Consider the following 13,916-nt stretch of genomic DNA (forward strand, 5'->3'; position numbering starts at 1 on the left):
ATACACCAACAAACGCATGACCTTCCAACAACCGACTAGACGCCTTTGATCCACCTCCCTCTTCCTCTCAGACACCCTACGGACCTGCCATGCTAACAGCAGAGGATGCTATTTCTCACACCTGACGGCCAATGCTTAGAACAACCTACACCTCAGGATCACCCCATCGCTCCTCCAATTCAGGAAAGGACTCAAGACCTGGCTGTTTGAACAAGTCACCATGAAGCAGCTAGCAACTACAGCACCTTGAGACCCTCACCGGTGATTTGCCTCGCTTTATAAATAATTGATTGATTAATTGCCAAAGAATCTTGAAATGGCATGTTGCTGCTGATGTCCATAATCTAGACAAATCATAAAGCCAGTGTGGTCAAAGTTTCATTTCTCTTTTTTGCCTTATATTTTTGAATTTAGGGCTAATTGCCTGATTACTTGGGGTATAATGGGCAGGCCAGTAAGCTGCTTGTATGGTGGGCTGGCCACTCAGTACAGAAGAGGTGCAAGGTGCCCATACCTAATGGTATGTCCTAAGGTGGTATTAAAAGGGCCATCAAGCAATGAAAGCTTATTATATTGAGAGATTTTATAGAGCACTGACATGACAGGACTAAAGGGTTAATAAGAGCAAATATCACAGCACAGGAAACTGAGGTAGGACTTCCTAGGAGGCCAGAGGGCACTGATGGAGTCTGTGAGTTGAGGCGTAGAGCACTGGGTGGGTTAAAAGTCACAAACCACTCAGATCTTTTAAGTATGTGCTTTTTTCTGTGACTGACTGCTGGAGCCTAAGAGTCTGATTCACCCAAATTGTTACAGACTGACTGCCGGAGCCTAAGAGTCTGATTCATCCAGATTGTTACAGACTGACTGCTGGAGCCTAAGAGTCTGATTCACCAGATTGTTTCAGACTGACTTCTGGAGCCTAAGAGTCTGATTCACCAGATTGTTACAGACTGACTGCCGGAGCCTAAGAGTCTTATTCATCCAGATTGTTACAGACTGACTGCCGGAGCCTAAGAGTCTGATTCACCAGATTGTTACAGACTGACTGCTGGAGCCTAAGAGTCTGATTCATCCAGATTGTTACAGACTGACTGCCGGAGCCTAAGAGTCTGATTCACCAGATTGTTACAGACTGACTGCCGGAGCCTAAAAGTCTGATTCATCCAGATTGTTACAGACTGACTGCTGGAGCCTAAAAGTCTGATTCACCAGATTGTTATAGACTGCCTGCTGGAGCCTAAAAGTCTGATTCATCCAGATTGTTACAGACTGACTGCTGGAGCCTAAGAGTCTGATTCACCAGATTGTTTCAGACTGACTTCTGGAGCCTAAGAGTCTGATTCACCAGATTGTTACAGACTGACTGCCGGAGCCTAAGAGTCTGATTCACCAGATTGTTACAGACTGACTGCTGGAGCCTAAGAGTCTGATTCATCCAGATTGTTACAGACTGACTGCCGGAGCCTAAGAGTCTGATTCACCAGATTGTTACAGACTGACTGCCGGAGCCTAAAAGTCTGATTCATCCAGATTGTTACAGACTGACTGCCGGAGCCTAAGAGTCTGATTCACCAGATTGTTACAGACTGACTGCTGGAGCCTAAAAGTCTGATTCATCCAGATTGTTTCAGACTGACTGCCGGAGCCTAAGAGTCTGATTCACCAGATTGTTACAGACTGACTGCCGGAGCCTAAGAGTCTGATTCACCAGATTGTTACAGACTGACTGCTGGAGCCTAAGAGTCTGATTCATCCAGATTGTTACAGACTGACTGCTGGAGCCTAAGAGTCTGATTCACCAGATTGTTACAGACTGACTGCTGGAGCCTAAGAGTCTAATTCATCCAGATTGTTGCAGACGGACTGCCGGAGCCTAAGACAAAAACAACAGTTGATGGACAGAATGCAGAACAATGTCATACATTCACCCCAGTACAGAGATCTGGGCCTAAATCCATCGTTTTTTTGTTCACCATGCCGTTCCAGTTTGAACCCAGCCATATGCAAACCAGTCTTGACCCTGTGCCTCATGGTAACAGTCCAGCCCGAACTGCCAAGCCAGGTCCTCCCTGGACTGGAAACAAGCATCCTAGGACCGGTTTCGGGGTTTCAGCCCTCTTCAGCCAGGATAGCTTGATTCCAGTGGCATGAAGAGCACTGGACCCACGTCTGGGCATACCCTTCCCACTTGGGGTGACAAATGCAAAAACAACAGTTGATGGACGAAATGCAGAACAATGTCATACATTCACCCCAGTACAGAGATCTGGGCCTAAATCCATCGTTTTTTTGCTCACCATGCCGTTCCAGTTTGAACCCAGCCATATGCAAATCAGTCTTGACCCTGTGCCACAAGGGAACAGTCCAGCACTGGGGTGGCGTGGTGAGCAAAATAACGATGTATTAAACCAAGATCTGTGACTGGGGTGAATGTTTTGCCAATGTGCAGCATTCCGTCCATCATCTTGTGTGTTTTGCTGTTTGCCCTATGTGGGAAGGGTATGCCCAGACATGGGTCCCGTGCTCACTACGCCACTGGAGTCAAGCTATCCTGGCTGAAGATGGGTGAAACCCCGAAACCGGTCCTAGGATGCTTGATTCCAGTCCAGGGAAGACATGGCTTGGCAGTTCGGGCTGGACCGTTCCCATGAGGCACAGGGTCAAGACTGATTTGCATATGGCCATGTCTGAACTGGGGTGGCGTGGTGAGCAAAATAACAATAGATTAAACCCAGATCTGTGACTGGGGGTGAATGTTTTGCCAATGTGCAACATTCCGTCCATCATCTTGTGTGTTTTGCTGCCAGAGCCTAAGAGTCTGACTGTTGGAGCCTAAGAGTCTGATTCATCCAGATTGTTACAGATGGACAGGTTTCAATGAATTGTTCTTTCCATAGTTGAAGGCCTTTCAGTGCAGATTGGTTGGGTTTTGAAGGAGATGCTAAGGTAGTGTGGTCTTCTGATCTTAGGGTGGAGTAGGATGAGTTGTGTTATCTTGGAATCTTTGTGACTCCCTCCTCCTGCCATCCCCCCACTGGTGCAGTCTTTGTCCCGCAGTATCCCCTCACTGTTACACCTAGGCAGGATATTGACCATTGGTCATTCTATTCTTTTTCACCACAGGACCGCGTTGCCATTATGAAAATGCTCTCCCTCCCTAGCATGCTTAACTTCCTCCAAAACGACCTGCTGCCCAGTCCCTCTCCTGTCTTTAAAAGGATGAACTTTTTACTCAGATGCTCAGAAATAACTCCTCGTGTTACCATATCCAGTTGCTGTAAGTACCACTATGACCGCAGCCGTGGCCTATCTGATGTTTCATACTACAGGGCCTTACACCACTTGGTCTTTAACGACTGGATGTCCAACCCTGCAGTGACCTAGCCTTCACCATGAGGTGGGTCATGGAGGGATACCTGCCCCTTCCATTACGTTTATGGGGTGGTACTGCATCCTGTCGGAATTACCTCTCCCCACCTAAATTATATCCTGCTCCTGAAAAGAAAGCCTGAACACTATAAAATGGGACACAAACTCACAGGAGAGACTCTTCTGTGGGTCTGCACCCACTTGACCCAGGTGTCCACTCTAAAGGGCTTCACCTGCTGGGATGCGATTGTCAGTCAGCTCAAGGAGGTGACCTCACAGATTCCGAGTATGTCCTTTTCAGATTTGCAATACAACTTTGATTTATACAGATCCCAATGTTTTCGATACTTGCAGATTCGGCATGTCATCATGCCATATTTGAGAGATGCAGGAGAAATAGCTCATTTAAGCCAATCTTAAGATGGGAATTGTTGGAAACAATGATTTCCAAACTTTGTGAGTCCCTTGTAATAATACCCATGACACTTTCCTGAACCAGAGACTATTGTTGTCATTGAGAGTATGCCCCATTCTTGCACGTGACCTAGAGCTCACCTATGATCCAAAACTACGTTGAGGTGTTTGGCTCTCTGTCAAGGATGTTTTGATGACCACTAACACCTTCCCAAAACTGCCCTAGGGCTGACCATTGCTCAAAGTGACATTGCACAACATTGGAGCCAGAAGATTCTCCGTCCATTCAGGGATTGGTTAGAGGCGTGAAGATAACCAACTACGAGGCATGATGAGCCCTCAGAAACAGGCTAGGATGGGTAAGCAATGCCAGGAAGTATTTCCCCCGGATTACTAAGGCAGGCATGGATGAGAGGCGGATTAGAGTAGGGTATGGTACCATCTTTGAGTCTGGTGGTTGGGGGGATGGTCTTCTCTCCACCGCTCCTACAAACATCTTACTCAGTTTGACTACCGATCTCTAGGTTATATCTGACCCGCTTAGAATTACATCCAGCATGTTGCTTGACGACTATTGTATGAACTGGTTGTTATTGTTCCTTAGAACTGAAAAATGCCTAAAAATATGTATATTAGTAAAGAGATGCTCAAAATGGATTGTAGGATAAAAAGCAGTGTGTTGCTTAAGCAGGATGATCTGATGCAGTGATGCCTGCAGGGAAAATTCTGTCATGTATCTGGTGACAAGATGACAAAGGCTTAAAGGGAACCTTTGAGGGGATGCAGTATGAGTAACAGTCATGATAGGTTGTTTATGTAGTCCAGAATTGTCAATTGGCATATACCTAACATTACATCGATCTAAATAAGCAATGCGGTGGTCTCACTTTCTCTTCAGTTTACCAGGTGTTTGAAAGAGTGGCCAAGACATACGATCTGGTTAATGATGTTATGACCCTGGGCGTGCACCGGCTCTGGAAAGACTACCTGCTCCACAAGATGAACCCTTATCCAGGAACACAGCTCTTGGATGTGGCTGGAGGAACTGGTATGGCTCATTTCCTGTCACTTTTATTCTTTCTTCTGTCTTTGTTGTCTTTCTGCACTCTTGAATCATGATCACTTGCCCTACAGACTCTTTATTTGCACAAAATGTATTGCCTCTTAAACATCATTTTATATCTTTGCTGTGTTGCAATGATTGTCATATCCATTTTTTTATCCACAAACCTTCGGTTTGTTTAGCTGCAAGTTATTGAGTTAATGACCTTCCACCTTATCTTGGGTCAGATCTACAGAACAGGGAACTTAAGGAGCCTCCTGGCCTTGCGATCTACTGCCTGAAGAAGGGCATCTGAGAGATTTGGCCCCTCTGTAAACATTTTTGGATGCCTAATCTTTTTTCCTCCTTTGTGAATGTGTTTGGTGTATCGTTTTGTATTTCTTTTCCCAGGTGACATCGCTGTTCGCTTCATTAATTACGTGCGCTCCCAGCGAGACCGCCAGCTCCGACAGCAGCTTAAATCGAAGCAAGATTTGTCCTGGCAGGAAATTGCTGAACGCTACCAACAAGGCGACCAAGACTCCCTGGGAGGCTCCCAAGCTGTGATCTGCGACATAAACAAAGAAATGTTGAAAGTCGGAAAGCGGAAAGCACTAGACCTCGGTACCTCTGAGGGTGAGCCATACTGTTCTATGTTGGTGATAAAATGCAACCAAACCTTCTTGTGGTGACATCTGATAGGCCTTTTGTTTGTCAACTCATGTTGAATTAACAATATTTGTTAAGAAACAAGTTAGGATGTGGCGCTCAGTGTATCATAGTCAGTGAATTTCAGTAGATCTGAAAAATGTGGATAAATTTGACTTTTTAGTCTTCTTACATAGGCGTGCTTGTTTAAGGCATTGGTCTAAAATTATTGTGTATAATAATTTCTCCACAATTCTATTAAATGAACTTCAGCTTTTTGCTTTGAAAGGTATTAAAAACCTTTTAGTCATAATTTTAGTATGCAGATATATCATGTTTATGTCGGTGTTACCCATAAATCATTTTTGTTTGTGATTGTTCTTGGCACCCAGTACATGTTTGACTAAGGTCAAAGGCTGTGAGCTTTACCAAGCGGTGATATATTGAACAGAAGGCAAACAAAACAGGATGCCCTGATGTTGGGGTGTTAGTCCTATTCCAAAGCTAGTTCAGCAGTAAATAATGTGACTTTTGAAGGGTGGCCGTATCCTGTGAAGATGTGAGATGTCCTTTGCAAAGTTATAGTTGTGCGTGGCGGGAGTTATGGTGTGCGTTCATAAAGACAAATAAGTGAATACAAAATATAAAGCACCGTTGTAAGCAAGATTGAAGGACAGAGAGTGAGGGTGGGTGAAGAAAGGCATCGGTCCTTTTGTTGGGTATTACTAAAAAAAAAGCTTGCATACAACACAAGTTAATTGATGAAAATTTCAACTAAAAAGAGCAAAGGTATTAAGCTGTCCCAGGTGAGGTGAAGGTGCTCTTAAGTTCGGATTCACAGGTCTTGGCTACAGAGGATGTTCAGTATCCGATTTCCAACACACAAGGCCAAAGATTGTGCATGGGGTTGTGTACACGAACCCTAGAGCTCAAGTACTGGCTGCATGCCAAACCCACATTCAGCCCTGTATATTCCCCCGAAAACCGTGCACTACACAGGCTGGATGGAAGCACGGCCCTTCCTCCATCCGCTGTTTCTTTTAAAAAAGTGAATTTGATATAATAGTATGGTTTAGGTAGTGCAACAACTGTAACATTTGGAAAAACATATGGATTTGAAATTAAGAAATTCAATGAAAAACTAAATCTTCCTAAAGTTATGTGTTTCCACATCAAAAACTAAAAACCATAAGCCATGACTTACACCCTGTCAGGGAAACCATACCTGATATGGGCTTGTCATTACCTTACCTGTCCCTTCTAAAGGGCTTTACATTTGATGGTGTTACATTTGATTTTCGACCTTGTGTTTGAATAAAGCATTTTGATAGTGCCAAAGGTTGGTAGAGTAACAAATATACTAATTTTTTTCCTTCAATGGGCAGGCTTGTCCTGGGTGGTAGGAACTGCAGAAGAACTTCCATTCATGGATGATAAATTTGACTTCTACACAGTTTCCTTCGGCATCCGGAACGTAACCCACATTGAGCAGGTAGGGAGGCAATCTGGAGAAGTGTGCATTTTATCACATATGCATATGAAGTGCTTTATAAATTGATGTAGAGTTTGAAAACCTTTATATATGAATGGTTATTTTCATCCACCTATAACTTACCATTCTAAATGTGTCCCTTGTGTCCTGGAAAAGTCTTTGCAGTTGGTTGTACCATTAAGATGCCAGGGCCCTACTACACAAAGCCTTCACGCTATGCACAGCTCTTCATGGAGAGCTCACACCCTGCAGACAATCAAACCCCATTAGGTCGCCAAGCCCCTGCTGCTCACAGCCATAGTGCTGTGCACAACATTTCACTGGGAGCCACTGCCTACACAGCCTTTGTCCAGTGATCAACTGCATGGAGAGCCCACACCCTCCACACACACAAGCCCCCTTAGGAGGCCAAGTATTGTGTAGAAGCTTACACTCATTAGCGCTATAGAAGCTATACTTTCCTCTAGACATGGCTCACTGAATAGCTTTCAGAGTCAGAAGCGTATCACAAACTGTCTCACTCATTGGATGTCGTCATCAGTGATGTAATTAATCATGTCATTAGTGATGTACTAGGTGAGGTAATAAGTATTACTTACCATTGGGTGGCTTCATCGCTCCTTGGTCATTGCATCTCGTTTCATTTCGCCTTTGTGTGTTTGTCCTTTCGATGGACCAAGTACTGATTGATTTCTTTATAGCTGTCCTTCCATTGGTCATACTCGGATTGGGATGTTTTTTTCTCCCCCATCTGCGTTGCTTGTTGCCCCCCCCATCCCTTCCTCTTTCGCCCCTTTGTTTGTTCACGTTTCCAGCACACTTTAAGTCTCGCCATTATCAGTCAATTACTATGTTCCTGGAAATCCAGGTGTGCCACGCCAAGCAACAGAGACTGGCATGCAGAGAAGTCTGGAGCCTACTAGTGCACTGCTTGGCAGCTGAAAGGATCGTAAGACTGGGGCCGAAGCTTATCGTTTCACACATCTACCTCACGAAGGCACACTCCTGGCTTGATGTGACTGCCTCTGCCAGACTGGCCTCTGATAGCCTCAGCCTTGACAAGAGACTGAATCTGCCTCACAGGCCCACGTGTGACATGACCCACTCATCCCCCATAGTAACAGCCTTTCACTATCTCCAACGTGACATTTGACCAACTCTGACCAGCCCTGCCGGCCTTTCACACGCAGTAGCTTCACTTTGACACACTCTACCTTGGTCTTAATATACTTTCAGAGGAATGGAACCCACCTTTCATCAGACTTCTGCGGACAAGACACCAACTGCCTCCAGCCCTATGTAGACCAGCTGGACATGTGACAGATTGTCCACGTCTATCTGCCTTTCACAGACACTGTCTTGCCATTTGACTAACTCTGCTCCAGACCCAGAGGTCTTTCAGACAAGTGGTTGACTTTCCATTATCCTTGCCTTTTTTTTACTGGCTCCAGCTGGGCGTGATACTCTCTTTCCCAGCCCTACCGTAATTTACAGCCACTGCCATGAGACCGAATGACTCTGCCCCTAATCCACATACCTTCCACAGGTGCCATGCTGACATGTGACTGACTGCGCAGTCCTCCCTAGGTATCTCTCATTGCCACAAGAATGTGCACCGACTGACTTTCCAAAGCCTTACAGGCTTTTCAGAAGAACACACCAGGCAAGCAACTGAGTCTCCACTATCCCTGTACTCCTTAAACTGACACCAACAGGCAGTGCTTTTAAAGTAGGTGGATCTCTCTGAATGTTATACACAAATGAGTCTGCTCCCGGTATTGTGACCTAAAGGGTGTTCAAGGTTGTTTTGTGTGTGTGAGTGTAGGCATCTCACAAAAGTTTAGGACTGGCCTCACACACCACCTGGTATCATGCTTCATCATCGGCCGTCCTCGCCCTCTAAAAACTTGGTTTGGTAGAGGGCAGTCATTCACCTGACGACAGGGATGCACTTCTAAACTAAGTGGGGGCCGAAAGTGAGTGAGTGGGATTTAAAAACCATTACAGTTGCCTAACTAAATTTTAATGGAACAGGTAGCTGTATTGTATTAAAAACAAGTGAACGGTGATATGGGGAAAATTATTAACCCCTCGCCGTATAGAATTCGGTCGACATGTTCCTGCGTAGTGTCATACAGTGGTACATGGTATTCATCAGGACCTATGTTATCAAGGGTTCCGTTCTTACCAACTCTGTGGTGAGAAAACCACTAGGTGGGGTGACCTATGTCACTCTCCACTACCTTGGGGTCCTTTGTAACCCTGTAAAAGGAAGAAAAGAAATGTGCAAAACAACCATCAGAACACTTGGGTCATTCAGACAGAAAAGGAACCGAACCACACATTTTTTAGCGCGCGTGGCTATGTGTGTAACACGTGCCTGTCATACGTGCACACACAAGAGTAATTTAAAAGTAGGAGAGTTACCTCCCACGTCTTACCCACAGACTTCACCCTATGTACTCCATGGGAGGAGGAATAAAGGGAAAGCCCCTGTAGTCAAACCCTAAAAGATAGTTAAGCACAAGTAGCCATGTTAGGGGAAATGAACATCAAACAGGTCAAAAGAAGGGTGTTCATTTTATACACACGCATACGTCCTACACTCTCTCAAAATTACCTTACTGCATCAAGGTGCACTCTCCGCGGCATCACCTAGTAGTATTCAGCTCTCCTCCCCGGCGATGAATGAGCACGGTGGGGAGAGCGATATAAATAGTGTGCTTAATTGGTGCAAAATGCAGGAAGGGCGATCAATTAGCGCTGATTGGTAAAACCTGCAAGGTATCCGGTGTCCCTGTGTGCGCCGGTGTTTAAATGGTCCAATATGGCCTGACCTGCGCTCTAGATGTCGCTGTGATGTATGTAGGTATCCGGTGTCACACTCAGCTCTGTACGGACTGCCTGGTGTGCACCTGGTTCGGGGCGTGCCTCACAGATCGTGAGCGCGTCTTATCTGTATGTCGGCACATCTGGTGTTGCGCTCTTATCTGGTGTCCCAGAAAATGGTCAGGCGTTTACCTGATCTGGGACTTGTTGACACACTAAGTACGCATGTTGTACCTACGCGGCGGCCTTTAGTGGATGATGGACAAATTGGGCATCGCTCTCAGAGGGTGTGTCATGCCTGCGCTGCGGCGCTTGATTCACGTGCAAGTGTCCCAAGAAGGAAATAAGTATTGACTGGCAGAATTGCCTGTCTTATGTCTGGATGTGGTTGAGGGCATCTCGTGCCTGCGCGGCAGCACTCGGTAAAATTGCAATTGTCTAATTATGTTGTCTTATCTAAAAGACCACCACTCTTCAAAAATTAATGAGAAAATAATAAATAAATATTCTTGGGCCGGAACTCTGAGCCCCTTTGAAGTAGTGGAACTGACAAAGTTTGCTGTATGATCCCAGATATCAAACCCCATGGTGGGTATAGGGTGTATCACACCAGTTTCTACTCTATATGAACCAACCTAGGTAATGTGCCTCAGTGGTACCAACCCTGTTTCCTGTTTGCCAACAGAAATTCGTGGGCAAATGGGGGGGTTTTGCAAGCCAGTTCTCACGTAGTATCTCCACCTCCCTTGAATTCCATCGTTTTTTAGGTCATGTATCTCCCTTATATATACAATTGAAGAGGCAACTCATATCTAAAAATCAGTGGACAGACCCATCCATAAAAAGGTCAGTTCTCACTACCCCATCTGTAGCCAAGGAATGTCATCATTAAGGCCAATCACCCATGAGCGGAGTCGGAACACCCAATGTTGCTCTCTGATATGCAGAGCTTTCTAGATGTCTGTTTTACGTTTTTTCATGACCTCCAGGACCACCCATCCAAGGTCGGTGTCTTTGTGTTTTTTTTCAAGGTAGTGTTTGGTTAACTTGGCGTTGGATTTGCTACATCTGATCGTGCTATGATGTTCGTTTATACGGGTCTTTATTTACCTTGTGGTCATGCCCACAAATCTGAGGCCACATGGGCATGTCAGTAAGTATACCACACCCTCAGTATTGCAATTACTGAAGTACTTTAATCGCCATGGGTTGCCTGTGCCTATATCCACTTCTTTGGTTGTCGAAGTCAGCAGGCATGATACGCAATTCCCACATGGCAAGTGTTCTTACGGTCTCTGATGGTTCCAGAGTATGGTTTGGTCTGTTGTTTCTTCTTGCTGTATCTCCGCATGGACCAAATCGTCGCATAGGCTCCTACTCCGTTTGAACGCAAAAAGGGGAAGTGTCCATTGTTTGTCTGCGCTGTTCAGAATGTGCCATTTCTTTCTTATGATGTTTTGAACTTGATTTGATACAGGAGCATAAGTAGTGACACAAACTACCCTGTCTGTTTTTTCTTTGTTTGTGGTTTCCAGTAGTCCATCCCGGTGGTTGTTCCTATCCCTTTTCTTCACCATTTTTGCAGGATAGTTGCGATCCAAAAGTTTCTCTTCCAGTTGTTCAGCTTGCTCATTAAATGTTTCTATATTAGAGCAGTTCCTTCGTATTTGGAGGAGCTGGCCCACGGGCAGATTTTGTCGGAGGGCCCTCGGGTGGTAACTCTCGTATAACAAACTGTTTTTGTCTGTTGGTTTATTGTGTACTTTGGTACAGATCCCTTCTGTAGTCATTGAGATATCCAGGTCCCCGAAAAACAGCATGCTCTTTATCAATGGAGTGTGTAAACTTCAAGTGTTTGTCCTTGGTGTTAATCCATTGTATGAACATCGTTGCTTCTTCTTCAGTTTCATGCCATATGATGAGCACGTCATCTATGTAGCGCTTCCAGGTCTTCAGTCGCGCTGCATAGGGGTTACTCTGGTTGAAGATGTAATCCTCCTCAAATTGATGTACGTAAAGGCATGCCATGCTCTGCGCAAATGTGCTGCCCATGGAAGTGCCTTTGATCTGATGGTATATTATATCATCGAACTCAAAAATGTTTTCAGTGAGGGCCACCTCTGTGCATTCGAGGATGAAGTGTCTCGGGGTTGTAAAATCCCACTCCATATTTAGTAGGATATGTTCTACAACAGTTAGAGTGCGTCTCTGCGGGATACTCGTGTAGAGCGCCTCGATATCCATGGTTATGAATATATCCTCAGTGGTGTTTATCTCCAGGTCCCGTAAATGGCAAAGGACATCTTTCGTGTCTCGTAGGTATGAGGGTGATTTCTGGCCGATCGGTTTAAGGAACCAGTCGCAAAACTGCGACAGGGGCTCCAAGAGTGATCCGATACCGGACACTATAGGTCTTCCTAGTGGATGTGTTTTATCCTTGTGGATTTTGGGAAGGGTATAGAACCTGAGTGTACGGGGGTTGTCATTGATGAGAAACTCGGCTTCATGTCTCGTGATCCAGTCGTTGGTGATGGCCTCATCCACCATGCTTCTTATTTTATTCATAAGTCGGCTGGTGGGGTCGCTGTGGTACACTTCATAACTGTTGGTGATCTCTCTTGATCCCAGTTCTGGCAACTATTTCTGATCCAGATCTGGGATCCAACCGACCATCGTAAATATGCTGAATTTGCCCTAGTGTCAATTTCCAACATCGGGACTCAATTCAGCAGCACCCGCACATGTCTACTTTCTGTTCTGAGCAGCAATGTGTGGGCAGCAAGGGGGCCATCTTATTTGCACTTCCAGGTGGGCCCAAAAAAAAGTCTGATTTTAGCCCTCTTTTAAAGGGCCATTAGCCCTTCTTTTGTTGAAGTAGCATTCTGACTTGGAGCCATCTGAACCCAACAAGTAGACATTAATGCAGTGGAAGGAAACAAAAGCATACAGCTTCTTATTTCACAAGTACTTTAGAGAAACTGAGTTGGAGAAAGGTTTTTCACTTTGTTCAACCCCCTGTGTAAGAGGTGTGCATGTTCTGTAAGAAAGCTAGATGCATCTGTGTGGAGGAGTAATTAAACAAATAATGATTTAAGTGCCACCTACTGTGAGAAAGTGGCTCTGTATATACTGTTCCCTAATAGGTACAGGGTGTACAGAGTCCACAGTCCCCCAGAGGCTGATAGAGGTCAAAGTTAGGTATGACCTTACTCTCAAAAGTGGTAGCTTGGTCGAGCAGTAAGGCAGTACCAGAGGACAGTGTAAAGCATTTATTGTACACACTCAGTCAGCAAATGGTTTCACACACTCAATAACTGAACTCTAGGCCAATGATTTGTATATATAAAATATATGCTTGTTTTATTTTTAGAACCACAAAGGGGGTAAAAATATACTTTCTCAGAATGAGGGGTTGAATATAAATACTTTTGTTTCAAGCAATACATTTGTGTAAACAGTCACAGTTGGTTGCAATAAACAATCCTATTTCCTAAACATAACAATGCATTGAGCTCAATGGTAAATTCAGGTTATTTGTAATAAATTACTTTTCAGATTACTTTTGGAATTCCAGGTCGGGATCCTAGAACCAGCCTGGGGTCAGTATTCAGAATCAAGTGATGAAAGTCGACTTAATAACTGTAATGATTTTTAAATAATATTTAGCTATTTCAAAAGTTAGCACTTAGAAAATATTTCACAGAAAACATTCAATGGATCTCTATGGCAAGAAATTCAAATTGCAGGTAGAGTACTTAATCGTTACTTTAGTAATCCAGGACTGGGTGCCTAGACCCAGGACTGGGGTCCTTATCAAAAGCAGGTAAGTAATTTCGTTTGCAGAAATGGTACGATTTTAAAAGAATATTTCAAATTTGCAAAAGTAGACACTTAGAAGAAATTTCCCAGAAAAGCAGACAATGGTTTCCTATGGGAGAAAAATGAGTTAGAAGTAAGTATAGTTGTGAACACTTTTCAGAGTCAGGGCTGGGCACCAAGATCCAGCACTGGGAGCTCACCTAGGAGCAGGTGAGTAAATTCGTTTTTGTCACTTGGCTGATTTTTGGTGAATTTTTGCAGTTTTGAAAAGTTCACACTTAGAAGATTTTTGAAGAAAAA

General features: G+C 44.6%; 1 protein-coding gene across 1 annotated transcript in view; it reads left to right on the top strand.

Annotated features, from left to right (window-relative positions):
* Positions 1 to 13,916, top strand: part of COQ5 (coenzyme Q5, methyltransferase) — a 45,188-nt gene that overhangs the window by 9,920 nt on the left and 21,352 nt on the right. Inside the window, exons 2-4 of the mRNA XM_085636402.1 lie at positions 4,685 to 4,834; positions 5,240 to 5,464; positions 6,862 to 6,968. Of these exons, the coding sequence (XP_085492528.1) occupies positions 4,685 to 4,834; positions 5,240 to 5,464; positions 6,862 to 6,968 (482 nt within the window). The remainder of the gene's footprint in view (positions 1 to 4,684; positions 4,835 to 5,239; positions 5,465 to 6,861; positions 6,969 to 13,916) is intronic.

This window comes from Triturus cristatus, chromosome 11 (genome assembly GCF_964204655.1).
Source record: "Triturus cristatus chromosome 11, aTriCri1.1, whole genome shotgun sequence".
NCBI lineage: Eukaryota > Metazoa > Chordata > Amphibia > Caudata > Salamandridae > Triturus > Triturus cristatus.